General features: G+C 37.1%; 1 protein-coding gene across 1 annotated transcript in view; it reads right to left on the minus strand.

The window, feature by feature from the left end:
- Positions 1-436: 436 nt before the first annotated feature.
- LOC121095694 (loricrin-like) overlaps positions 437-24,514 on the minus strand; it is a 36,232-nt gene continuing 12,154 nt past the window's right edge. Inside the window, exons 22-55 of the mRNA XM_040610868.1 lie at positions 23,756-23,797; positions 23,614-23,652; positions 23,169-23,210; positions 23,028-23,066; positions 22,665-22,706; positions 22,523-22,561; positions 22,078-22,119; positions 21,937-21,975; positions 21,769-21,813; positions 21,223-21,264; positions 20,330-20,368; positions 18,726-18,764; positions 17,978-18,016; positions 17,658-17,696; positions 17,205-17,237; positions 16,890-16,928; positions 16,073-16,102; positions 14,589-14,630; positions 12,766-12,804; positions 12,015-12,053; positions 11,699-11,737; positions 11,283-11,321; positions 10,898-10,936; positions 10,540-10,578; positions 9,681-9,719; positions 9,214-9,252; positions 8,835-8,870; positions 8,031-8,060; positions 6,918-6,953; positions 5,220-5,258; positions 4,745-4,780; positions 2,946-2,984; positions 2,143-2,169; positions 437-1,738 (exon numbers count right to left, since the gene is read on the minus strand). Of these exons, the coding sequence (XP_040466802.1) occupies positions 1,640-1,738; positions 2,143-2,169; positions 2,946-2,984; positions 4,745-4,780; positions 5,220-5,258; positions 6,918-6,953; positions 8,031-8,060; positions 8,835-8,870; positions 9,214-9,252; positions 9,681-9,719; positions 10,540-10,578; positions 10,898-10,936; positions 11,283-11,321; positions 11,699-11,737; positions 12,015-12,053; positions 12,766-12,804; positions 14,589-14,630; positions 16,073-16,102; positions 16,890-16,928; positions 17,205-17,237; positions 17,658-17,696; positions 17,978-18,016; positions 18,726-18,764; positions 20,330-20,368; positions 21,223-21,264; positions 21,769-21,813; positions 21,937-21,975; positions 22,078-22,119; positions 22,523-22,561; positions 22,665-22,706; positions 23,028-23,066; positions 23,169-23,210; positions 23,614-23,652; positions 23,756-23,797 (1,365 nt within the window). The 3' untranslated portion in view covers positions 437-1,639. The remainder of the gene's footprint in view (positions 1,739-2,142; positions 2,170-2,945; positions 2,985-4,744; positions 4,781-5,219; positions 5,259-6,917; positions 6,954-8,030; positions 8,061-8,834; positions 8,871-9,213; positions 9,253-9,680; positions 9,720-10,539; positions 10,579-10,897; positions 10,937-11,282; positions 11,322-11,698; positions 11,738-12,014; positions 12,054-12,765; positions 12,805-14,588; positions 14,631-16,072; positions 16,103-16,889; positions 16,929-17,204; positions 17,238-17,657; positions 17,697-17,977; positions 18,017-18,725; positions 18,765-20,329; positions 20,369-21,222; positions 21,265-21,768; positions 21,814-21,936; positions 21,976-22,077; positions 22,120-22,522; positions 22,562-22,664; positions 22,707-23,027; positions 23,067-23,168; positions 23,211-23,613; positions 23,653-23,755; positions 23,798-24,514) is intronic.

Raw genomic sequence — 24,514 nt, forward strand, 5'->3', positions numbered from 1 at the left:
GGGCCGGGAACGGCGGCGCGGGGCGGGTACGTGCGGACGGGAGCCCTTCTGGAGGGGGGAGGCACCCGGCCCGCCGCCCCCGCCCCGGCGGCCGCCCGCCCGCGGGGCCCTGCTGGCATGGGGCGGAGGCGGGGGCGGGTCACCGGGAGAAGCCGTGAGCAGGGCAGCGCTGCAGCGAGCGACGCTCGCATTGCGTGTGAAATCCGTGATAAATTTATTAAAGAAATGCAAGGCGAGTTCGGATTAAGATGTAGAGCTCCCATCGCACCTTGGTGCCTGTGCTAAAGCGGCGGCTGCCCGTGCCTGGGCAGCGCCCCCGGCCGCGGTACGGCCCACTGGGGGGGCTGGGGGCACAGCAGCCCTGCCTCTGCAGGTGGCAACAGAACTTCAGTGGAAACACGCTTCAGGTACAACTGTAAACCACGGGAGGCAAGCATACTACTAATAAACGTAATTTTAATAGTAGGCGCGTGTTCAATGTGACATTAATTAGAAGTACGCTTCAGGAGACCGCATGCGGCAGCACCAGGCGGGCACAGCCCGCGGCTGGGGCTGCTGCGGGAGCTGTAGGAGCGGCAGGGCCATGGGCACAGCGCGGCGACCAGGGTGCCACAGCAGAGGCCGCAGCACAAGCAGAAGGCGGCTCTGGCAGCTTCAAAAGAGTTTGCTGCAAGATGTGGAACCACTCCTGAACTCAGAAGCGGGTCATGGTCTTTCTGTGACCGCAGTTGCTGTACATTGCTTGCAGATGTCAGCATCGTTCTTGAAACTAAGCTTGCAGATATATCGGGTATCACAGGTTAGACTAAATACTTGAGAAAAGGAGCCAAGATACTATCACTTTTATGAACTTAATTACATTTCCATTCCTTCTCAAGGAAAAATGCATTGTTTTTCAGCAGCTTTTAGGCTATCAGCCTCATCTGGTGTACATTGCCTTGTACGCTTCTCTGCATATCTCTAGGTATTTGCAATCAGTTTGAAGAGCTGAGCATTTCTGTGCTCTAAGCTGTTTGGCCTCTCTAATGAGTAAGCTTTATTTAACCCCCAAAAATTTCACTCACATGGAGTATTTTATTTTATTTATTTTTTGCTTTGCAACCTCCATATTGAACCTGCATTGGATTACAATAGACTAAACCCAATATTCTGATGCTATATTTAGCAACTTTTTTCTGTCCCATGGAGGACTGCTTATCAGATGTTTACATTAGCCTTATTTTATGCAATGATGACTAGGCCTGGTGCTCAGTTTGCATATACAACAAGTGCTTGACCTTCTCCACTTAGGTTAATTACCAAATATTTTCTAAGTATTTGTTTGTTGCGTCAATCGAATTTCAGGTAGGTGTTCATCTCATTCCCCATTGGAAATAAAAATAAATCTTATATATAGGGCACAATATGCTCACTTAAAATGATGCCTAAAACACTGACAACACTAATGAAATCTACACTAATGACTAAAACCAAAGGTAAACTAATGAGGGGCATGACACACTAGCTAGACATACAACATAACAGACAAATAGCATCTGCCAATTTGACTTAAGGGTATTTTTTTTTCTTATGTCAAGTAATTAATCTAATATTACTGAATATAATCCACGTCTAGGATGCCAAGCAACTCTTCGGAAGTTCATATAGACCATTTTGATGTAGCAGCAGAGAGAACAAAGGCACTCAAAACACTGAAAAACAGCAAGAGCTGGGGAGTGGAATGTTTCCCAGCAGAGCTCTATAAAAAAAGAAGAAGAAAAAAAAGAGCAATTTGATAAACCTGATTCAAAATAGCTCTATTTGTTACTATTATAAAAGCATTGAAAGTTTCAGACAAATCTCCTATTAGGTCCTTCTATTATGTAGACACTCCTGATATTAAAAAATCACGTGCTACATCTATAGTACATGCAAATGAACAGGTGTTCAGTTTTCAAGTAACAGGCAGGATCAAAGTATGCGATCCCACTTTTCCTCACTTTAGTTGATACTTTTCCCATTTATTATGCTGCACATGTATTCTCAAACATTTATTCAGATATAGGAAATCTGATAGATACCCCAGAGTATAAACAATACTTGCAGTTTTCTACTATATGTATAGGAAGAAACCAGTAGAAACCACAGAGGAAAAGTGCTTACCACTTGACTGCCACCTGAAGGTGAATTCTGAAAAGAAACAAAAAAATAAATCTAGAAGAGTTCCCACTCAATGGTTTTGAACACAGTTTTGCCTGTGATCAACAAAATTTTAACACCCTAACCCACAGCACGCTTTTAAGTTGTTCAAGAGGAAAGTAGCTTTGCATAGGTGAATAGTTTTAGTTACACATTCTATCTCACCTTACATCTGAAAAGTTCAGCTAAAATGGGTAAAAGGGCAAAAGCCTATTTTTCTCTCATTTCATTATCATATTCCATACAGAGTTTTCAATCCCTATAGTTGAAAAAAGATGTTAAAAGATGATGAGTACTGGGGGAAAAAAAAAAAAAAGGAAAAAGAAAAAAGGAAAAACAAGGAAAAAAAAGTGCAAAACCAGGTAACGGGCTAGTGAAAAACTCAACAATGTAGCCTATTAAAAAAACCAAAAAAACCCCCAACCGCCCCCGCCAAAAACAAGTGTGAAGGATTAACTGAGAGGAGCCTGTAAAATCCACACAGAGAACCAGAATTTAAAAATAGAAGACAACAAAATATATCAAGCCCACTAACTGGAATGTGAAGCAAGAAAGATTCACATTTAAAATATCACTGATATTGAAAAAGCTTTTCCAGGCCGAAGCCATATTTTCCATGGCAGTTTCTTTAATATTCTCCAATACAAATGGAACTAAACCAGAATGTTATCTTCTGACCAAATAATCCTGAAATTGCTTTATCAACCATCCAGGTTCTTTGCTTACTAAGAAAAGATGATGAAAATGCTGTGATGAATTATTCTTACCGGTTTCCCAGAGTAAGTGCTTCCTGAGGTAGAGGAGGCCTGTAAAATAATTATAAACCATTTATTTTTGTTGTGCAAGACTCCTAGAGAATTGTGTCCATAGAGCACATAGCAGTTTTGGAAATGCCCTAGACAGTAGTAGTTTCGATACTGACCTTGATTTTACCTTTTTCCTTGCACTTTTTTTTCTATTTTAATTGAATGGTCTCAAGTAAGCACACCTATGTCCTCTTTACCCCACAAACAGTTGCAGAGCATTTTCAAGGCAATATATCATTGAATGAACTACAAAGTCTGAAACTGAAACAGTTATCCTGATATTTAAATATCTTAATAGAATGATCCAGGCATGTTCCTATGAGCAAGTAACTATATCAAAACTTTGCCATGGGAGGGACGAATGCTACCTCATCTTGAGGTTCAAATTTGAACAAAATATTCCAGTTTCTATTGGTCAGTTTTCTCAAACATTTCCCATTGTACCATGATTTTAAATTTCACCCTCATTATTGTTGCCTGTTTTAAAAAACAATATCCACATTTCTAACTTGGTTGTGGAATTACTGAAAGAATATCCTTACTGGCTTTCCCTGATGACTGCCTCCTGAGGAAGATGAACTCTGAAAAAAGATACCCATTTTGACTCTGAGCCTATTTGTAGTTCAGTATATTCTTGCTGTCTGGAATAAAGGACCACAGAAGAATGAATACTATCTTACGTCCAGTCATCCAAAAACCCCAGGGAAAAGTAATACAAATATTTAACATCTTTCTGCTACAAGTATTCTTTTGAATGATGTATTAGTCTGAGAATTTCATATAAAGTTCTCAGGAAGAAAGAGCTGGTTTGTAGTTATGATGTGTTCAATATATGGAAAGGAAGAAATAATAAGGTTCAATTAAACATTAATTCACCTGGCATCAATCTACAGTTAGATTTGGGGGGGTGGGGGGGTGAAAGGTAAGTGTTTAGAATCCTTTGCAGAAGATTCTGAAAAATTAGATGTTCTTCAAGAGTCTTAGTTTTCTAGCAAAGTTGCTCTGCTTGTGTGAATGGCATTGTCAAAGGAAATCTTACAAGCATTGACTCTTCAAGAAATGCCATCAAATATGGTATACAAAATGTTTCACCTTTATGATTCGTGTATAAGAAAACCTAACGTTTGCATCCACTTTTTAATAATGGGGGATACATCTTATTTTCTGTAAGAGATAAGCTAAAACATTTTGTGTGCTTATTTATATCTCCTGCAATTGAATGACAATAAAAGCAAGGTCTAAATTACATAGCAAAAAAAGTGGTCTGAAATGGGAGAAGATAAAGATCCATAGAGTAGAATGTCAACTATTATTTCCTTCAAAAGGAAAAAGTATATTCTTCAAAGCAGGCCAGAAATACTTAAGACAAATGCATATAAAATCAATGAAAAATGAGCCCTGAGCACAAAGGGTATGACTACTATGAATTTAAACAGAAATAACTGTTCATAAACCCCTTACAAAAAATAAAAAATCAAAAATCCTGTAATCTCATTCTGTGATTACTAGAACTAATCCAGGTATTGACTAGAAGTTCAGTTAGGGTAACAGAGTAAAATTCTGGCTCAAAACTATGGAACTGTGTGAAAATAAATATTGTGTTTGCATTTGTTGAGATTATCTGAGATAAGTAAATCATGTGACACTGCATATTTAAGTAATTCTCAGAGAAATGTCTAGTCCATAACTAAAGTAGATATAATCTTATAACAGGTTTGGAAGAAAAAAGTATGGTAAACTTGAAAAGTTTTTTTACTTACTGGTTTACCATGTTGTCTGCCTCCAGAATATGAGCCCTGTAAGAAGTCAACCAGACATCTATTAATTGAATGAAAAAAATCTTCTGTCGCTGTTCTGAGACAATTTGTGCAGTACTTAGGACAAACTCACTCAGATTTTGTTTGAACAAAAAGTAACTGAGGTACCTAAAACTTGAGCTGTCTACTGGACACCAAAACAATGGCAATTTGTTATTCTGAATCAAGTAAGCAGTGTTGTGAAATACAGTATAACAATTATAGTATGTTCAAAGGAACATTTTACACAGAGCAGTAATTCATCATAACCAATTCTTCTATTCAGTTTGCTGAAACAACTTTAACCAGTATTGCCTCAACTGTTTAAGTCCAGTAAAATGGACAAATGAATGTATCTTTCAGTATCAAGTAACTAACCTCATCCAGACAGTACAGGAAAAGAGTTTCGAGTGATGCGATGGGACGAGAATATACTCACCTGCCCACCATACTGGCTGCTTCCTGAGGGCGAAGATCCCTATTAAAAAAAAAAAAAAAATCACAGGAAACTTAAGTGCTTAATCATTGGCAGAATAAGAGCAGTTTTGTTTTTTTTCTTCCTCTCCGTGCAGAATGAGACATCATGGAAGGACCTTTTGGCAGGAGTCTTCAGTAGGAATCTGGAAAATGTATTAATCTAACAAGGTACAGTGAAAGACTTCTGACTTAATTCTTCTAAGTTCTTTAACAGTTGAAAGTAGTTAATTTGGCAGTTACAAAACACCTGCTAAGACTATTCTCTCAAATATATGGAGATAAAGTGTCTTTAAATGTGGCTCTGTTCAAAAGAAAAAAATAATCTATATTATTTGCGATTTTCTTCTAGGTCAAACATGTTCAGAGAGCATCGTGTGTATTATTGTAAGAGCATCCTTATTATTTCAAATAAGTAATTTGGGAAAAACTTGTTTTGCAGCTGTTAAAAATCCTCTCCATGCTACAAAACATGGTCTTAATAGAATGATACTGAACTCAAATGCTTGCCAATGGAGTAAAAATAAGTTCACTTATTTTTTAGTATAGCAGAGTGAAACAGAGTAATACTAATGAAAAATATATTCCACCTTCTTATTAGATAGCCACCCGTTGAATCTGTTAACTGTTTGGGCTACACTAAGGTTTCTCAATCAGCGACAAACTACTAAAGTCTACACAAGGTACATAAGCAGCTGCACACAGTAAGAGGCTCAAACTGCAGCTGAAGATAAGGAAACTAGTATTGTTGTGGGTAACACACCAGAATTTATCTTTTCAAAGTAATATCTATTGGTATGTTTTGTACCAAATTTGCAATTATATAATCTAAACAAATGCAAAAAAAAAAAAAGAAGAAAAATGTAATTGAAAGATAACACAGAAAATAGATTTTGAACTGGTGTCATAGCAATGCGAAACTGAAACATATAAATGGTTAAATAAAATTACCACTTGAGATAAGAGGCATTCTTGGGTAAAACAACTGAAATCATGATCTATGCAGCTTCTGTCAATTGAAGTTTGTTCATACTACTTCATTACAGCTACTGAGAAATGGTTCCTATTTTCAGATATTTATTGAGTGTAAAATGACTGAAAACCCGACTGGCAGTGTATGTACTGCATCGTTTTTTTCATTTAATAAATATCAAGTAGGAAGAAGAGCTTAGGAAAAAAAATAAGGTGCTTGCCTGTCCACCATACTGACTACTTCCAGAATACAATGAACCCTGTAAAAGGAATATTAAACTTTTTTAAAAATTTTTTTTAAATACCATCTAGCATCAGAAAACCCTGGATCTAATCTAAGCAATACTCATGACACTGATTAACTGGAAGAACTTGACACAGTTATTAATGCAGTGGCAAATGGCTATTTATCTGCACATCATTTTACTGGTTTCTACAATAAGATGAACCCCATGAATTCTTCTTCAGTATTTTTTTGAGGTAAGAAAGCTTCTATAACTACAAAGTAAAATCTTGGCTCCAGTATATAGAAAGATATACCCAAAACATCCAGAGTGATTCAATAAAAGCCACGTGCACTCTCTGGAGGGTCTGAACTCAGTATCTACTGGCTTCTGGGCAAACATGGCAACTGAGCCATGTTTATTCCTGAGGAACTGATCCATGTAAGTGTTAAAGACAAATTGCCTACCTGTCCACCTTGGTAGCGGTTTCCTCCAAAAGAGCCCTGTATTCAACAAAAATAGCAATGTTTACTCTTTATTGAATGCAATGTAACACACATGAAAAAAAAAGAAAACATACTGACCTATTGTAGTGATCAAGTGATTTATACTGATTACTAGTATACTTTTCTATTTGGCTGATTAAACAAGTAAAGGATTTAGTTTCAATGCACCCTTATTCCTTCAGATTATATTGTTTGCAAAGAGAAGAAAGCGGATAACTTTTATGTTGTTTTCAGCACTTCTGATTCTCAGAAGTGACATATATGCCATGAGTGGTATACTTACGGTACGTGGGGTTTGCTTGATTTCATAATCCAAGAAAGAGAAGTAGTCATCTAAGCAATTTTGAATATACTGATACAACAGATAACTGAACTCTCCCTCAAAAGCAAATTAGCTTAATTTCTGAAAAAGGGTGGGATTTTTTGTTTTTGTTTTAAAGTATTTACAAAAATACAGGGAATATACTAATTAGAAAAATAGTAATAGCTTTAACTTTTTAAATGCATTGCTGTGGTCCCACTTGGAAGCATTTTGGCCTAAGATTTTAGATCTAAGTTTCACTAGTTCAATCATGCTGTTAATATCCATGATAAGAAGAGCACTATTACACACACATGTCCGTAACCCAGCAGATATACTATGAGATATTTGGGAAACAGATTCTTAGAAAGTCCACGGCCTCTCTTAGAAACCAAAAGAAATTAAATGCTTTGAAGCAGTTTTGAATGTCTGGATATTTTATGGATTTAACACTAGTCCTCCTTTAATATCGATACGGGAGAACATTACTACTTAATCCAGAGTGAGGAAAATGCAATTTATTTCCCATGTATTTCTTTGAAAAGAGAAGTGCATCTGGGTAGCTAGTTTTGAATGCAATACTACAGTTGTAAGTCACTTAATATTTTTGCCCTTAGCAGGTTCAAAATTTCCCATTTTAGCACAATGTGAAAAAAAACTTTCATCATACATTTAAATTCAGAGACAGAATTATTTCAAGAAATGTAGCTCCTTGGGAATTTTCCAGTATTCATGCATACTATGAAAAATATACAAAGACAAAGAACACTTACTGAACTTCCACCAGGGCACACACATCCACCCTGTATAAAACACAACCACATTTATTTTTCTAAGTCTATGACTGGATGAGGCCTCTGAATTAGTAAATGAAACTCACATTCTGTTGCTGCAAGAAAATGGACTATAAAATCCTGCTCATAGATTCACCAAGTTCCATCTAAAAATGAGTTGCTTTCTCTCCATTGGCCTTTTCAGGATAGTTGTGTGCTTACTAATCAAATTTTTAAATATAGTCTAGTTTCTCATTTAAAACTTGCAGTAAAAACCTTACTCACCAAAAGGACGAGTAAAAAATTCCAAGTTGTACTACAGAAAATATTCTGCATTGGTGTTTGTTTGGTTTTTTTCACCCTAAATTGGCCAGAGCACCTAGAATACATGCAGTACAATTTCACGCCTCAGATGTTACAGAGGACAGTAAAGATAACTTCCAGTGGAGGCCTACTAGGTGATTTCTACTCTGATAAAACTAGCTGAGAGGTGGTCAGGGGCTCAGCGTTCAGGATCTCACTTTTCACATGCAGTCTGCATGAAATGTGTACAAAGAAAAATGTTTAGCACCAAAGGAGGTACAGAAACTCAACTACAACTGCCATTCAGGCAGGTGCTACTGGCTGCTCTGGCCCGTGGGGTGTCTTGAATGATGTGGGAAAAGAAAGTAACATGTTGCTGAGGCTTTGAGCAAAAAGGACAGTGGTGAAGAAAAACAGTTCTTGTGAAGGAAAGATACACAAAGTAAATTGTGAGCATATGACACAAGCACAGCTGAGTGATGTGGAGAAAGAAAAGCATACCTGTCCACCATACTGGCTGCCTCCTGAAGAAAAGCCCTGGAAAAAATTAGTAATGTATTATTTCTGTGTTACTGAGTCACTTTCTCGTTTATTCTCTGTGGTCCTTAGTCTTCTTTTTAAACATAACAAAAAGGGGTTTCTTAGAACCACAACCTATTTAAGGAAGCATTTCCATGCAGTTACATAGCCCCCTGTATCATTTGGTCATATCATGATCTGACATAGCAGACAGACCCATACTTTGCAATCCCCACTCACTTTGGTTTAAAACTATTCTTAGAATGTTCTTTTCTTTTTTTTTTTTTTTGAAAAAATATGAGTCAGATTTCCTAATGAACTGTGTACAAAAGTGCAAGTACTATGAAAGTAGACGTTTTACCTGTCCACCATACTGGCTGCTTCCTGAAGAACCTACACCCTAAAGGAAGGAGAAAGCATTTGTATTTGTTGCATATTCTTTAACTTATGACCTGTCACAGAAAAACACACTTTTATTTGTCTTCCATGGATTTAAGTGTTGCAGGAGTGCAAACACTTCCTTCCTAACTATACTAAAATTTATTGGCCTTTACAAAGGCTACTGTTTACACAGAACAGTAAAGTTTAAATCAAAGTCAGCTTCAGGCAGGTGTGAGTTCTGCTGCTGCACTGGATTGTGTGCTCAGGGAGCCTCCTATGTTTTACTTTCCTATGTGGGCTGACACAGCAGAAGGTCATATATTCTGCCTAAACACTGTTTTGGTGTAAGCCATTCCTTCATAAAATATTCTGGTTTTCAAAAAAAAGAAAAAGAGAAAAGGTGAACAATGGAAAAAACAACCCATACATAGAAAAAAAATTTCTCACCTGTCCTCCATAATGGCTGCTACCTGAGAAAGATGGACCCTGAAGCAAAAGTGCCAATTATTTCTCAATCAAAAAGCTTCTTTAAGGGTTTTTGAAAGACTGTTTTCTTTCATTTTACAACAGAGAAAGATTAAGAAAGATAAACACTCAATTTATTTCTTTGTGTTCTATGCAAATTACTAATGGTCTGTAACATACAAAATCCTCCATAATACTGATCATGATTATATACCTAATTTTAGGAGGCTGTATTTGGACTGCAAATCTCTTCTACCTCTAATTCCCTCTCCAGTAAATCTGACAATAAATGTTTTCAAAGGCCAAGGATGAGTTTGTTGGAGATATCACTCTATATTAAAGGTTATACCGCTAGGCAGCACTAGGAACTCTGTCCATCACCTTTCATTTCACAAGGGCATGGAACACCTCTTAACAGCTACTGACCTTCTCCCCTGTTCCCTTCCTGACACTTACTGCTTCTCTGATATTGCATTTGCTGAAGGAAGTGAGATATTCCATAGGTGGAGGTACAGGAGGAATGCAGTCTGCCTCCAACCACTCCCTACTGTCAGATCTAAGAAACCGTGACAGCAGCAGAAGACAAATGGGTCCAGATTGAGGAGGGCAGGTCAGAGGGTAGAAAGCAGCCAAAACTGCATTTACTGTGATACAACAGAAGCACTGGCCCCTCATAGTTTTTGTATTATTTCAGATCATCTATCCTTAGATAGATGATCAACTATTACCATATTAACACAGCTTACTAAAAATTTTTTTTTTTTTAGTCAATAGAAAAGTACGAAGCTTTGATGTAGAAGCTGGGTGTTACGGTAAAGACTCCACAGGAAAAAATTCTCACCTGTCCTCCATACTGGCTGCCTCCTGAAAAAGGTGAACCCTGAACAAAGAGAATTAAGTTATCTCTATATCCATGACTGGTTCTAGCCACTCCTTACTGTTAGAGCTAAGAAACCATGACAGCAGCAGAAGACAAATGGATCCAGTATGAGGAGAGCAGGTTGGAGGGTAGAACAAGGCCAGAACTGCATTTACTGTGATACAACAGAAGCACTGGCCCCTCATAGTTCTTGTATTATTTCAGATCACCTGTCCTTGGATAGCTGATCATCTATTACCATTTAGTCAATAGAAAAGTACCAAGTTTTGATGTAGAAGCTGGGTGTTAGGGTAAGGACTACATAGGAAGAGATGCTCACCTGTCCTCCATACTGGCTGCCTCCTGAGGAAGGTGAACCCTGAACAAAAATAATTAAGTTATATCTATATCCATGTCATAGCACTCCTTTAAATCATGCTCTATATGAAGATTTCTTATTACTTTCAGTGCAAAACCACAAGTGGACTGAACCAGACTGCAAAAAGGAGTGAGACTCATCTGCATTTACCGTGATGCATCAGAAATTACATTTCCTAAAAACTCTCCTGTGGCTTTTTATCACATACATTTATAACTACTATATATCTAGCAACAAATTAAATAAAACATGAAAAAAAAAAAAAGTCCTTAAAATGTTCTCTTACACAGAGAACTACCAAGTCTCTTGGATAAAGCAGTAAACACTACAAGGGAAGAATTCTCACCTGTCCACCATGCTGGCTGCCTCCTGAGGAAGGTGAACCCTGAATATCAACAAAAAAGGAAACTCAAACTTCTTTACACCAATTTTATAGAATCATAGAATCATTTCATAAGGCTTTAAAATTTTTTGGTCAGATTCATGAATTACCGTTTTATTTAAGAAAGACATGACCTCTAGTACTGCAAATTTCAGGAGGCAATTGAGACAGCCATGTATTTAATGTTCTGTTTTTTCTTAGTCTTAAATAATGGTCTTCATCTGAACTTGTTTTGTTTAATCACAGTAACACCGAAATGCTACAGAGAAAGATTTACTGAGAGGGTTTTAGACTAAGATAAATGAAGCCATGGTAGACGATGAATAAACTACAAGTTTGCATAGGTCAAAACTACAAAAGTGGGAAATATTAATGCTTACTTGTCCACCATAACGGCTGCCTCCATAAGATGATGGCCCCTGGAAAAATACAGATACTCAGAAATAACTGATTTTCAAATTCATGGAGACAAGTGGCAAAGATATCTGTATTTTGTTATATGACTGTTTGTTTGTAATTTTCCCAGAATAAACTCTTACTTTTTTTTCCCCTTGAATTCACAATATTACTACAGAGAACAGATCACTGCAAAGTTTATCGAAATATTAAATTGAGATATCTATCTGAATAAGCCCTTAGTGATGAGTCATATAATGGTAAAATATCTCATATAAAATATTAAAAATGAGAGCTTACTTGTCCACCATACTGGCTAGCTCCAGAGGAATATGAATCCTGTAAAGAATACCAAATAAGTGAATGACCTGCTGTAGAACTTCCTTAAATCAAAACATGACTCTCCCAGGACAATAGGAGCACAAGAGCAAGGAAAGAGCGAAGGCAGGAGAGCAGGACTCAGTATGCTTTAGTAATCAGAGTTCAGCCTTATAAGGTAACTTGGGGTAATAACAGTGTTCCTAAGGAAGGGCGGAAGGCAAAAAAATCCTACTTCTTTTTTTGTGTGACATTTTGGGAAGGTTAAAGCAGCATTCTTTCAAGTATTTCCTCTGCTCATTTCTGGAGAATGGCAATTCTTTAACTGGAAAACTAAATCCTGAGCCAGAGCTAGCAGTAAAAGATCGGCTACCTAACAGGATTCTCAAAACCTAACTAAGCAAGTTAACTGAGACCTCACACAACAAGAGGTTTCTTTAAAGATGGGAGATTGTATTTGTTTTACTTCTTAATAGAAATAGGTCCACTAGGAATCAAAAATGCTGCATTTTGATTCATTCTTTCTCCATACCTATTTTTTGTGTGAGTTTCACTATGCAAGTTTCACAAAAACAAGGGCACTATTTGCTAAAAAAAGCCATTGCATGTTCATTTACTGAGTTTTTATTCTTTAAGCATAGATCCCATATAAAAACTGAATTTAACTGAGTTTGTGAATAACCATCATTTTCAGAAGGGGCAAGCTGGCTCTCCTTTCAGAATGAGTGCTTACTTGGCTATTGTACTGGCTGCCTCCAGAAGATGATGAGCCCTGGGGAAAAAAAAAAACACAAACCCAAAAACATTATATTTCTCTAACAGAACTATTTTAAAGCAAAACTTCTTGAAGGACAGCAGTGTATAAATTTCTATTTCATACTTTTTTGCTTGGGTTTAAAATCCATTCAAAATGTAAAATCTAGCCTTCTGTACTTTGTTAACACATCTAAAATTTAGCATGTACCTGTCCACCATAATGGCTACCTTCAGAGCCCTTTCAGAATGGAAATACCAGTTATTTGTCCTCAAAGGATCTGACTGAAGGATAGGCAGCTTGTTTCTTTTGGTTTAAAAATCAGCACAATGAAGAGTGATATCCCCATGAAAAGCTTTTTAGTATTAATCCTTGCAGAGTACTACAGATCTTTTGAGTACTCTGAGCTTCCACAAGATCTGCTAAGTTCATAAAGAAATGAAACAGTTCTGTGTTTAGTATATAATGTTAAGCATCTATCAGAAACGTGTTCTTCATAAGGAATCTTCACTGTGTAAAATGACTTTTCAACTGCCCTGTAAAGAAGACATCAAAGACAATGTTCTGAAATCGTCTGCAAAATATAGTTGGGGGAGAACTAGGATCTACCTTCAGTATGCAAAAGCCATTCTCCTGTGCTGAAGTACTGTGTGCCTCTACGCATTAAAGTACAAATCAGGAGTGTGTCTTTGAGACAAAACTCGACAGTCCGTGCTCATTGTAGTTTGTTTTGCATCCTGGAATGGTCTCAGGTGAATTAATTGGATGCCTTTCAGGTCAAACTAAACTGCAGAATGCTCTCCAGGAGCACACTTAATGCGCTCAGGCAGCAAACAAACTTTTGGTCCATGGGACCAGACCAGAGCAAACCCTTCCTGAAATGTGTGTAGCGTGGCCATCAGTTCATCAGCACTGTTTGTTTCACTCTGTGGAGTGAAACAGTTCTAGCACTTCACAGTACTTGTTGATGCAGACACAGGCACTATGTTCCCTCAATCTTCATACAGAGTCCCTGGTTTCCAAACTGTTTTCTAAAGAGGGTTGCCACTAAAAAGCAAGAAAATGTAGCCCCAACTGGAAGTTTCAAAGGAAATAAACCTCGACATCAATAATATGAAGGATGTAGAACACATAGACATTCCTCCTTCCCAGAAGACCAGTCCTATTTACCCTCTAATATTAATTTGTGTATGGTACATTTATGTAGCTGTGTCCAAGCCAGCTTAGCATCAGTTAGCAGGCTGGTAACGATGCCACAGAGTTCTGTGCTAGATACAAAAAGACCCAAATGTCTTTTCTCCCTGTAGCGCAGCACATGCAGAGATCCAGTAACATGTATGACTTTCTAACAGATGAGAGCTGTAAACAGGTCTCTCCTACAAAAGAGTTCTTATCCATGAGAGGGCTAGCATCATTAAATTAGTGATCTATGAATACTAACCTTTCTTGCAGTAAATAATCTAAGGGGAATACAAACACATCAATACATGTCCTTAGGGGATATTTTGACATATTTCCAAGGAAGCCAATGGAGCTGACTCCTGAGGTAAATATGTATATCATTATGTACCTGCGTTCATGCTAAACAACATTTTCCATTCAAAGACTTCTCTTTGAATTAATACTATTTCAAACTGTGAGCGCTACATTAAGATCCTGTGTGTATTTTTAATTGTGACTAAGGTAGGTTGTTTTCACAAGCGTATGACTTCTGTTAGGTACTGACTTTTTTAACCTGTCTAGCCATTATAATGACAAAACAAACACAGGGCACACTTAAGAGCTGATGGAACATTGCTTACATTTGCAGAGGAATCACTTCTGACTAAGGTAGGGGATCCACCCTGTAAGGGGGGGGGGGGGGGGGGGGGGGGGATAAAAAAATTAGCCTTTGCTTTTGATCATAAACTAAAAATTAAACAAAACCTCAGAATGCCTGTTCTATGGTATTTTAAAGGAAGAATATCACAGTCTGAAATTACATTACATTTACACTTCACTTCTTAATTTGCCAAGATAGCGAATAGTGTTTTTCATCCTGGAAGACTGCAAATCACAATGTATCATTTTGTATCTGCTCATGGCTCACTGCCTCCAAAATAAGAACACCAGCCAAGCTGCAGGAATGTCTTTTGCATACTACATGTTGACTGACCACATATGATTCGCTTTGGAAAGCATGCGTTACAGTATCTCACAGTCTTTAAATAATTTCATGTGGACTTAAAAGCACAAATGAGAAATGTCTCAGTTTTGAGTTTTGTTTTGTTTTTAAATTTGGTAAAAGCTGATTTCTGAGACAACTTTTTACGGTTGACAGTTTTGTAGACTTAGTATTACTTTAGCTTCCCTTCATGATCGATCTTTTGTCAATTAATTCTGCTATTTAATGCAAAATTATTTTTTTTTGAGAGAAGACACACCTCTGCAAAAACTGTAAGGTAACTGAAAGTCAGTGCTCAGAGAATACACCTTGCTGCCAAATTTGGAGGTTCCTGGCTTGTATCAGAAATAGTGTGTCCGGCAGGACAAGGGCAGTGATCATCCCCCTGTACCCTGCACTGGTGAGGCTGCACCTTGAACACTGGGTTCAGTTTTGGGGCCCTGACTGCCAGACAGACATTGGGCTGCTGGAGCGTGTCCAGAGAAGGGCAAAAAGGCCAGTGAAGGGTCTGGAGCACAAGCCTTATGAGGAGCAGCTGAGGGAACCGCAGTTGTTTAGCCTGGAGAAAAAAAGGCTCAGGGGGATGTTATTGCTCTCTACAACTGCCTGAAAAGAGGTTATAGGCAGGTGAAGGTCGGTTTCTTCTCCTAAGCAAGAAGTGATAGGACAAGAGGAAATGGCATCCAGTTGCACCAGGGAGGTTTAGATTGGATATTAGGAAAAGTTTCTTCACTGAAAGGGTGATCAAGCATTGGAACAGGCTGCCCAGGGAAGGGGTTGACTCACAATCCCTGCAGGTATTTAAAAGTTTTGTAGATGTGGCACTTAGGGACATGGTTTATTGGTGGACTTTGCAGTATTTATCAGGTTTGTGGTTGGACTTGATGATCTTACCGGTCTTTTCCAACCTAACTGATTATATGATTCCATAATTCTGAATTCTTCATCTAGGCATAATGAGAAGTAACTCATACCATATCAGTAATATGTATGTCACCAAAGGAACAATGAATATGAAATTAACAGTTCATTCAAATGAGTTAGAAATAAATAGGACCACAGATGATTTTCCAGTTAAATAATCCAGTAAAAGAAAACATGTAATGAATACGTAACACTTACTGAACTTCCCCCAGAACAATCACATCCACCCTGTAAAATATGCAGAAAATATTTATGATCTCAAGAGCACAGGACTGAAAGGGACTCCAGTTATAATTCAAATTACTTCTTCTACCATCCCATGTATGTAAATCACAGCCACAGTCATAACTGCCCAAGTGCCTAACTTCTAGAAATTAGTGTATTTTTTGTTCTTTTCATCCTATGCAACTATTCCTGCACTTATTGTTCTGATAGGGAAAAAAACTTCTGATTTTGTCATCTTCACATTTGTTATCTAAAATTATTACCTTAAAAGCCATACTCAGCAAAACGACAAGTAAAAAAGTCTGAGTAGTACTGCAGAAAGCAATGTATTTTATTTTGTATTTTCCCTAAATTGGCCAGAGCACCTAGAATACATGCAGTACAATTTCACGCCTCAGATGTTACAGAGGACAGTAAAGATAACTTCCAGTGGAGGCCTACTAGGTGATTTCTACTCTGATAAAACTAGCTGAGAGGTGGTCAGGGGCTCAGCGTTCAGGATCTCACTTTTCACATGCAGTCTGCATGAAATGTGTACAAAGAAAAATGTTTAGCACCAAAGGAGGTACAGAAACTCAACTACAACTGCCATTCAGGCAGGTGCTACTGGCTGCTCTGGCCCGTGGGGTGTCTTGAATGATGTGGGAAAAGAAAGTAACATGTTGCTGAGGCTTTGAGCAAAAAGGACAGTGGTGAAGAAAAACAGTTCTTGTGAAGGAAAGATACACAAAGTAAATTGTGAGCATCTGACACAAGCACAGCTGAGTGATGTGGAGAAAGAAAAGCATACCTGTCCACCATACTGGCTGCCTCCTGAAGAAGTTGAACCCTGTGAATGATATAAAAAGAAAATTCTTTAAGTTTGATATGCACATTTGATTACAATAGAACTTTTCAAACACAGTTCAGAGAGTAAAAGACAACCTATCTGGTTAAGAACCCATTTTTTTTTTCTGTAAAAGGATTAAGGAGGATTAAAAAAACCCTCACAGTAGTTTGGAAACTTCGGTATTACTAATCTAGTAACTGATATTTTCTTGAAATATGTACACCGAAAAAACCCACCCTACATCCAAAAACCCAGCACTGAAGAAAAATTTCCCACCTGCCCACCATACTGGCTGCTTCCGGATGAGGCCTGAAAAAAATAAAAATAGCTTAATTTCTATTATTTAAAAATATAAATATTTGTAAACATAACTATGTATATAAAATTCACATATTAATTATATTACATATTATATAGACTATATACAACTAATACATAATATATAAACATAAAATACATGAATGTACATATTAAAATATATTTTTAAATTAATTAAAAAATCATTACTTTTATTTGTTTTCTGGTGTTAGAACATCAGTTAATACATTAACTGTAATTTTGACTACTCTGCTTACCCTTGGTCTTCTACATAGAGATATATAAGGAAAAGAAGTTTCAGTACCAAACGAATCTTGCTACCAGATAAAAAAATGCTGCAAAACTATATGAGGACTCAAGCTTTTGTGTAACAGATACTTCAGGTCAAAAATACAAGGAGTCAGTATTTACCTGTCCACTGGAGTAGCCACCACCTTGAGAAGATGATCCCTGCAAAAAGTAGACCCAATTTATTTTTGTTTAAAATGGCTTCTGGAAAGCAAGACCATGTTTTTGAATAGTCATACATATGTTTTTTTAATTAAAAAAAATGTTGTTTTTTTTTTTTTTTAAACAGTTTGCTGTTTGGTTTCAAAAGACATGATGCCAGATCTCATGAGAAATACTAGGAGATAAACAGTTGGGTATAATTTACTCATCAGGATAATTTTTAAATAGAACAGCCATTTTGGAAGGGAACTGCAAATAATGAATAAAATAGATATGCTTACATGTCCACCTGATTGGCTGCCTCCTGGGGAATAAAAATCCTGGAAAAATGTATTGAAATTACATGAAAAAACCAAAACCTTTCTTTTGTAATATGGAACAATCAGGATGGAATCTGATAACTCCCTTGCTTCTCTACCTTAATTTTCTCTCACGGATTTTCAAAAACAAAAAAAACCCAAACAAACAAAAAAAAGTTTTTCTGTACAAAACAGCATATGCCCCTTTATGCCTGTTGATGATCACTCTTTTGGTCAAAGATATTCTTTTAGATACAGCAATTAAAGAGTTCTTATATCTTTAACAAAATAATTTCTCAGTCAGTGTGTGTCATATTTCTCATTAGAGTAAATAAAATGGGTGCCATGTAAAAATGACAGGAAAATGGAAGCCTTCACAAATAAGTCTTATAGCACAACAAAGCAAAGGGTTTAACTTAGAATAAATACTGGACAAATCATGGTATCGAAGCTTTTTGCAGTCAGGTAATGAGCAAAAAACTACAGGAACCTGAACAAGTAAATTTTGGTACCACATTTATAATGTGAGTTTGAGATTCAAGAGCACACTTCAGCATCAACTGGGATCTCTAGCAGAACTTTAACACCTTAGCTGTATCTTCATTCCCTCTGCGCTTGAGGACTTTCTATCCCACACTGGAAGCTGCCACACCAGCTTCCCCAGAAAATGTTAATTTCAGTGGCTAGCAGTGGGGCAGACACTGGCAACACGTAAGGAAGGAGTGCTTACCCGTTCATTCTGCTGGCTGCCAGATGGTGAGGTGGAATCCTAAAAATTATTAGAATCTAGTTATTGCATGGCAATTATTTCTATGTCTTTCTAAGCAAGTGTAGAAGGCAAAGGAAACTACTGTTGCTGGGAAGGTTAAAGGTGTAGGCTGTAGGATAAGCAGCATTCATTCAAGTTCTTTCTCTGCTCATTTCTGCAGAACGGCATTTCTTTATTTGGAAAGATTAATCCTGATAGATACACCATAATAAAGGAATAAGATCACATCTCAGTCTATGTTATTTCCTCTTAAAATGCTACGGGGGAAAACATCAGCACTTTGAAATCTGTCTTGGTATGCTGGAAGACCACAGTGGTACATGCCAGTATTGTTATACCTTAGCTTCTTTCAGAGGGCCTCTGTAGTGTCATATTTGAGCTTTGCTGAATATCCACAGGAAGATTTTGATACAGAAGCTGCATGGAAACTAATGCCACACTATGTATGTGGTTGGAGTGCACAGCTGAATTTATAAGAATTTGTGGAGAACAATTCCCTGCTAACCAGGACACTGATAAACAGACTTACTAGAAACCCAGTTAAATACAATCAGTCACTCAAGACTCTGAGAAAATGAGACATTAAACTTGGAAATTTTTATAAACAGCTTCACCAGAATTAATAGAAAATGTAACTTACTCAGGAGAAAAAGCATGTTCCTAAATAGAAAGGCAAGCAGTTCTCACCACACTGTGAAAACTGACCATCCCTATGCAATATACAGATGAAGGAACTTGAATCTTATATGTCTGGCATTGGAAAAACACAAAGTGTAGTGTGATTTGCAGATGGAAGATGAGGCAACTAGTCTGTGCAGTATTGATAAAGGAAGTTATATTGTAGAAAATTAATAAAATGAGATAATTAAGGGTCAAATATGATGTGTTTTCTCAAACAAATGCAAGGAAAAGTTGATTTTTAAAATAAACCTGTATTTTAAGAGCAATTGAGTTTGAAAGTCTAAATTTATGGGAATTGCTATGAAAGTTCAGAATAGTAAACATACATGTAATATAGTCTTAAGGAAATAAATCACAAAAAATAGCCATTAAGAACAAGAATGGCTGATCCGCTGTTACAGATGATAGTACTGTTCTTGTAGTTACATTAGTGTTATTGTATTAAATTGTGAAAAAGTAACCAAATGCAGGAAGTAAGTATCTGGTTGTTTTGTATACTATGAGCATACACTAACACTGAGTTTCAATGGAAATTGTAAAATAAAGGAAAAGTTTCCTTTGTAAATGTTACTTCTAATAACCAGCTCAAAATTGTATGATTGTTACAAGCCAGAACAGTTTTAACTGCAACATTAATTTACCAAGTCCTTATCATAACATAGCAAAATAATATGGCATAATCTATGTCTGCATTTTCCTTTATCTATGAAAAAAAATTTCAAATAATTTATTACAGAAAATTACTAAACACAGTTGGTTAGAATGTACTGTGAAGGAGCTCTTGAAGATCAGATGGTGAGGTAAAGTAAAGGTCCATATAAGCAAGCAGGTAATTTAAAAGGTAGTAAATTCTGATATTGGTATACTTGAGAAGAAATGCTTACACTGTCATTAGTTTCACTGCTTCCCATAGAAGGTGAATCCTGTAAAATAATGAAAAAATGTTTCTTTCTATATAAAAAGACTCATATTCTCCACAAATAAGATCATGTAAAATAGAAGCATAAAAATAACCAGCCACCTAGAATCTCCAAATTTACCTAAACCAGAGAACATGCAAGAAAAAAAAAAATACATAACTTTACCTGTTGCTTCAGCAGAAGAGGTTAAAAAAAAAAATCCTCCTTGTAAATATGCATTTTTATAAGGAAAAATTTTAGCTAAAGTTGATTTGCAAAATTAACTGTTCTTTACATTAAAAAAAAATCCATTATCTATGCTTTCTTTCTAGATCCTGCACTAGAAGTAACAATGGAACACAATTTTCGATGAAAAAGCAATCTGGACTATATGTCTTATCATTTTTAATAAATAATTATGTATGACTTTGGTTGGTTAAAATGTATTGCTAAACAAAACATAAGATGGTCCTTACGGAATAATTCCCACAATGAGATTCACATCAATAAATAGGGACTTCAGATATAGTGAGTGCATTCCCCCCTAGACTTCCAGAAGTTTCTGCTTAAGTAAGGTGTGTAAAGTAAACGGACAAGGTATTTTCCTTTTGAATGAGCTAATGCATAAACAATAAATTAGTTAAAGCTTTGAATAGTCACAGCGGCACAGTTAGCAGGATAGCATACACAGTGCATCGCCTTCCCTCCATTATGAAAACATTTGGATTGTAAAGGGGTAAATAAAGGTAAAGAAAACAAAAGATAAAATGGCATTTCCATGGTCAACACTTAAAAATAATTTAAATATAGAACCCAGCACACATAAGAACCAACACAGCAAGCTTAAGCTTTTGATGTATGAGACAAACAGTATTTACCTGACCATAAGATCCAGTACCACTATATGTGGAAGATCCACCCTATTTGGAAAACATAAATCATTTTCATATTGCCAACAGACTTTTTAAGGTTACTGTAGGGATCTCCTTCTGGGGAGTTTTAAAAAATATGAGTAGTTACTTAGTTATCAGAATGGCTATTGAGCAATTCATAGTTATGCCTCTGTAAAACACTAATTTAACATAATTGTAACTAAAATTCTACTTTTGAAGAGACCTTCAATTGGCAGATAACTCAAAGCTAGCATTGTTAAGGAGAATAAGCTGTAACGGTTGGAGGCACCTTACTTTTTACTTCCCTATAAACTTTCAGGCTATTTAGTTAAAACTATATGCAAATTCACTCTGCACAGAAGAAAACCACCTTCAGTAAAATACAGTGAGAGCCAAAATACAGAGCATAGCTATATATAGAAGCCAGGATATTGGCCCTCAGCACCCTTTATACAAAGAGGGGAGGGGAAAAAAAAAGAAAAAAAAAAGAAGAAAAAAGAAAAAAAAGGAAAAAAAAAAAAGAGTATTTACCTGACCATAGGATTCACTGCCGCTGTCATAGACAGAAGACCCTCCCTGTACAGAAAATAAGTTCATTATTTTGTTTCTCTCAAGAAAGAGTTTTCCTTCTTTCAAGAGCAGTACAGGAATGAAAGTAACACAAGTCTGTTATCTCTACAAACAAGGGATAACACTTACCTGTCCATAAGATCCACCAGGAGAGAAGGAAGAGCCTCCCTGTGCAGAAAACATAAAAGTTGCATGTTTTGTAGTTGAAATGTTCTCTCAAGGACAACTTTTAGACTGCTCCTCAGCAGGGACAGTGACCAGAATATTTACCTGGTTACCGGAGTAGGAGCTGTAGGAAGACCCTGGGCCCTCCTGAAAGGAAAACACAGACCAGCTATTGTCTTGCAGACAAGATGAGTATTTTAATACCAGTGTATCCAGTTCTTACTTTACACCCTTCCTCCCAGTTTTGAGCTAACTTTTAAGTACCTGCATAAAAATCAAGACCAACATGGTTAAAGTGGAAGAAGTCTTCTGGCAATAATTATCTTAGCCTGCTGAAATCTGAATGCTGCAAGGAAACTGCAGATACCACTCTGTACTGCTCTCTGTCAAACCCCTTACCACTGAGTTATGTCAGGGTTAATTTTTCTGCTCTAAGAGACAACTGTCAGGTCTCTAACTGCAGTATCTCAGGGCACCCACAACACCAGGAGCGAAGGAACCAGGATGATGGGAGTCTGTTTTATCCTGGTAAGGGAGGAAGAACAACTACCTGTCCATAGGATTCTCCGGGATGGAAGGAAGACCCTCCCTGTGCAGAAGACAGAATGGGTTACTGGTTTGCATTTGGCTACTCCTTCAGTGAAGGCTTTAGATGGAGCTTTCTGAATAGGGCATTTTATCTGAATGTTTACCTGGTTACCAGAATACGTGCTGTATGAAGAACCTGGGCCTCCCTGGAAGGAAAACACAGACTAGCTATTTTCTTGCAGACAGGATGATGTAAATAGCAAGGTACCTAACTCTCACTTTAGGCCAATATTGTTAAAGAACAGGGAACTTTTTAACACTAATTTTCTTAGCTGGATGAAAGATCATTCGTTCTGTGGAAGCTGTAAACAATTTAGTCTTTTCTTCTGACAGAGCTCATGTTATAGGTTACAAATGGTTGATTCAATCCTTGGGTGTTAAATTTCACAACAGCCACTATATGGGGAATATAGGAATAAAGATAGAAGAAGCCCATCTTACCTTTACAAACAAGGAATAATCCTTACCTGTCCAAATGATCCACCAGGAGAGAAGGAAGAGCCTCCCTGTGCAGAAAACATAAAAGTTGCATGTTTTGTAGTTGAAATGTTCTCTCAAGGACAACTTTTAGACTGCTCCTCAGCAGGGACAGTGACCAGAATATTTACCTGGTTACCGGAGTAGGAGCTGTAGGAAGACCCTGGGCCCTCCTGAAAGGAAAACACAGACCAGCTATTGTCTTGCAGACAAGATGAGTATTTTAATACCAGTGTATCCAGTTCTTACTTTACACCCTTCCTCCCAGTTTTGAGCTAACTTTTAAGTACCTGCATAAAAATCAAGACCAACATGGTTAAAGTGGAAGAAGTCTTCTGGCAATAATTATCTTAGCCTGCTGAAATCTGAATGCTGCAAGGAAACTGCAGATACCACTCTGTACTGCTCTCTGTCAAACCCCTTACCACTGAGTTATGTCAGGGTTAATTTTTCTGCTCTAAGAGACAACTGTCAGGTCTCTAACTGCAGTATCTCAGGGCACCCACAACACCAGGAGCGAAGGAACCAGGATGATGGGAGTCTGTTTTATCCTGGTAAGGGAGGAAGAACAACTACCTGTCCATAGGATTCTCCGGGATGGAAGGAAGACCCTCCCTGTGCAGAAGACAGAATGGGTTACTGGTTTATATTTGGCTACTCCTTCAGTGAAGGCTTTAGATGGAGCTTTCTGAATAGGGCATTTTATCTGAATGTTTACCTGGTTACCAGAATACGTGCTGTATGAAGAACCTGGGCCTCCCTGAAAGGAAAACACAGACTAGCTATTTTCTTGCAAACAGACATTTGAGTCCATTTCTGAATTTCTCTTCTTTCAAAAAGGCCATTATTGCAATCATTAAAAGAGAACACTGGTTATTTTTGTTAGAGATAAGGAAACCTGTAGCAGGTACTCTTCTGTTCAGGTTAGAAGACCTAGAAGTAATAGTAACTTTTCATTTTACTCTTTCTAATCACTGAATCCTATGTCATACTTGGCAGACTCTACATTGTTATAGATTACCATGACTCTGATCATGTTTTTTAAAACTGCCAAATATTGAACTTCCAAAGTATAAATAGGGTTTATGCAAGCAGATTTTTCAGTTCACTTAAAGTAGAAGACTATTTACCAGAACATAACAGCCATTACTACTGTCACATTCCTTTCTACACAAAAGAAATTATTATTCAGCGGTTAGACTGCTTCCTCAGAGACTATTTGTAGACTGAGCTCTTGTCTCCAGATGAAGTGTAGAGAAAAAGTGGAATAAATGCAGTGTAAGTAATTCGAGGATCCACATAAGGAAACCCATTGTTTCCTTTGGAACAAGATGGTTTAAATATATACAGCTTTGACTCTTAATTTATAATCTTTTCCAGGTTTGAAGAGACCTTCATGTAACTCATAGCTTTTAAGTTTAGAAGAAAGCATTTTGGAGGAATTTTTATCCTGGGCTGAAGAATCTTCAAGTAAGTG

The sequence above is a fragment of the Falco naumanni genome, chromosome 11 (genome assembly GCF_017639655.2).
Source record: "Falco naumanni isolate bFalNau1 chromosome 11, bFalNau1.pat, whole genome shotgun sequence".
NCBI lineage: Eukaryota > Metazoa > Chordata > Aves > Falconiformes > Falconidae > Falco > Falco naumanni.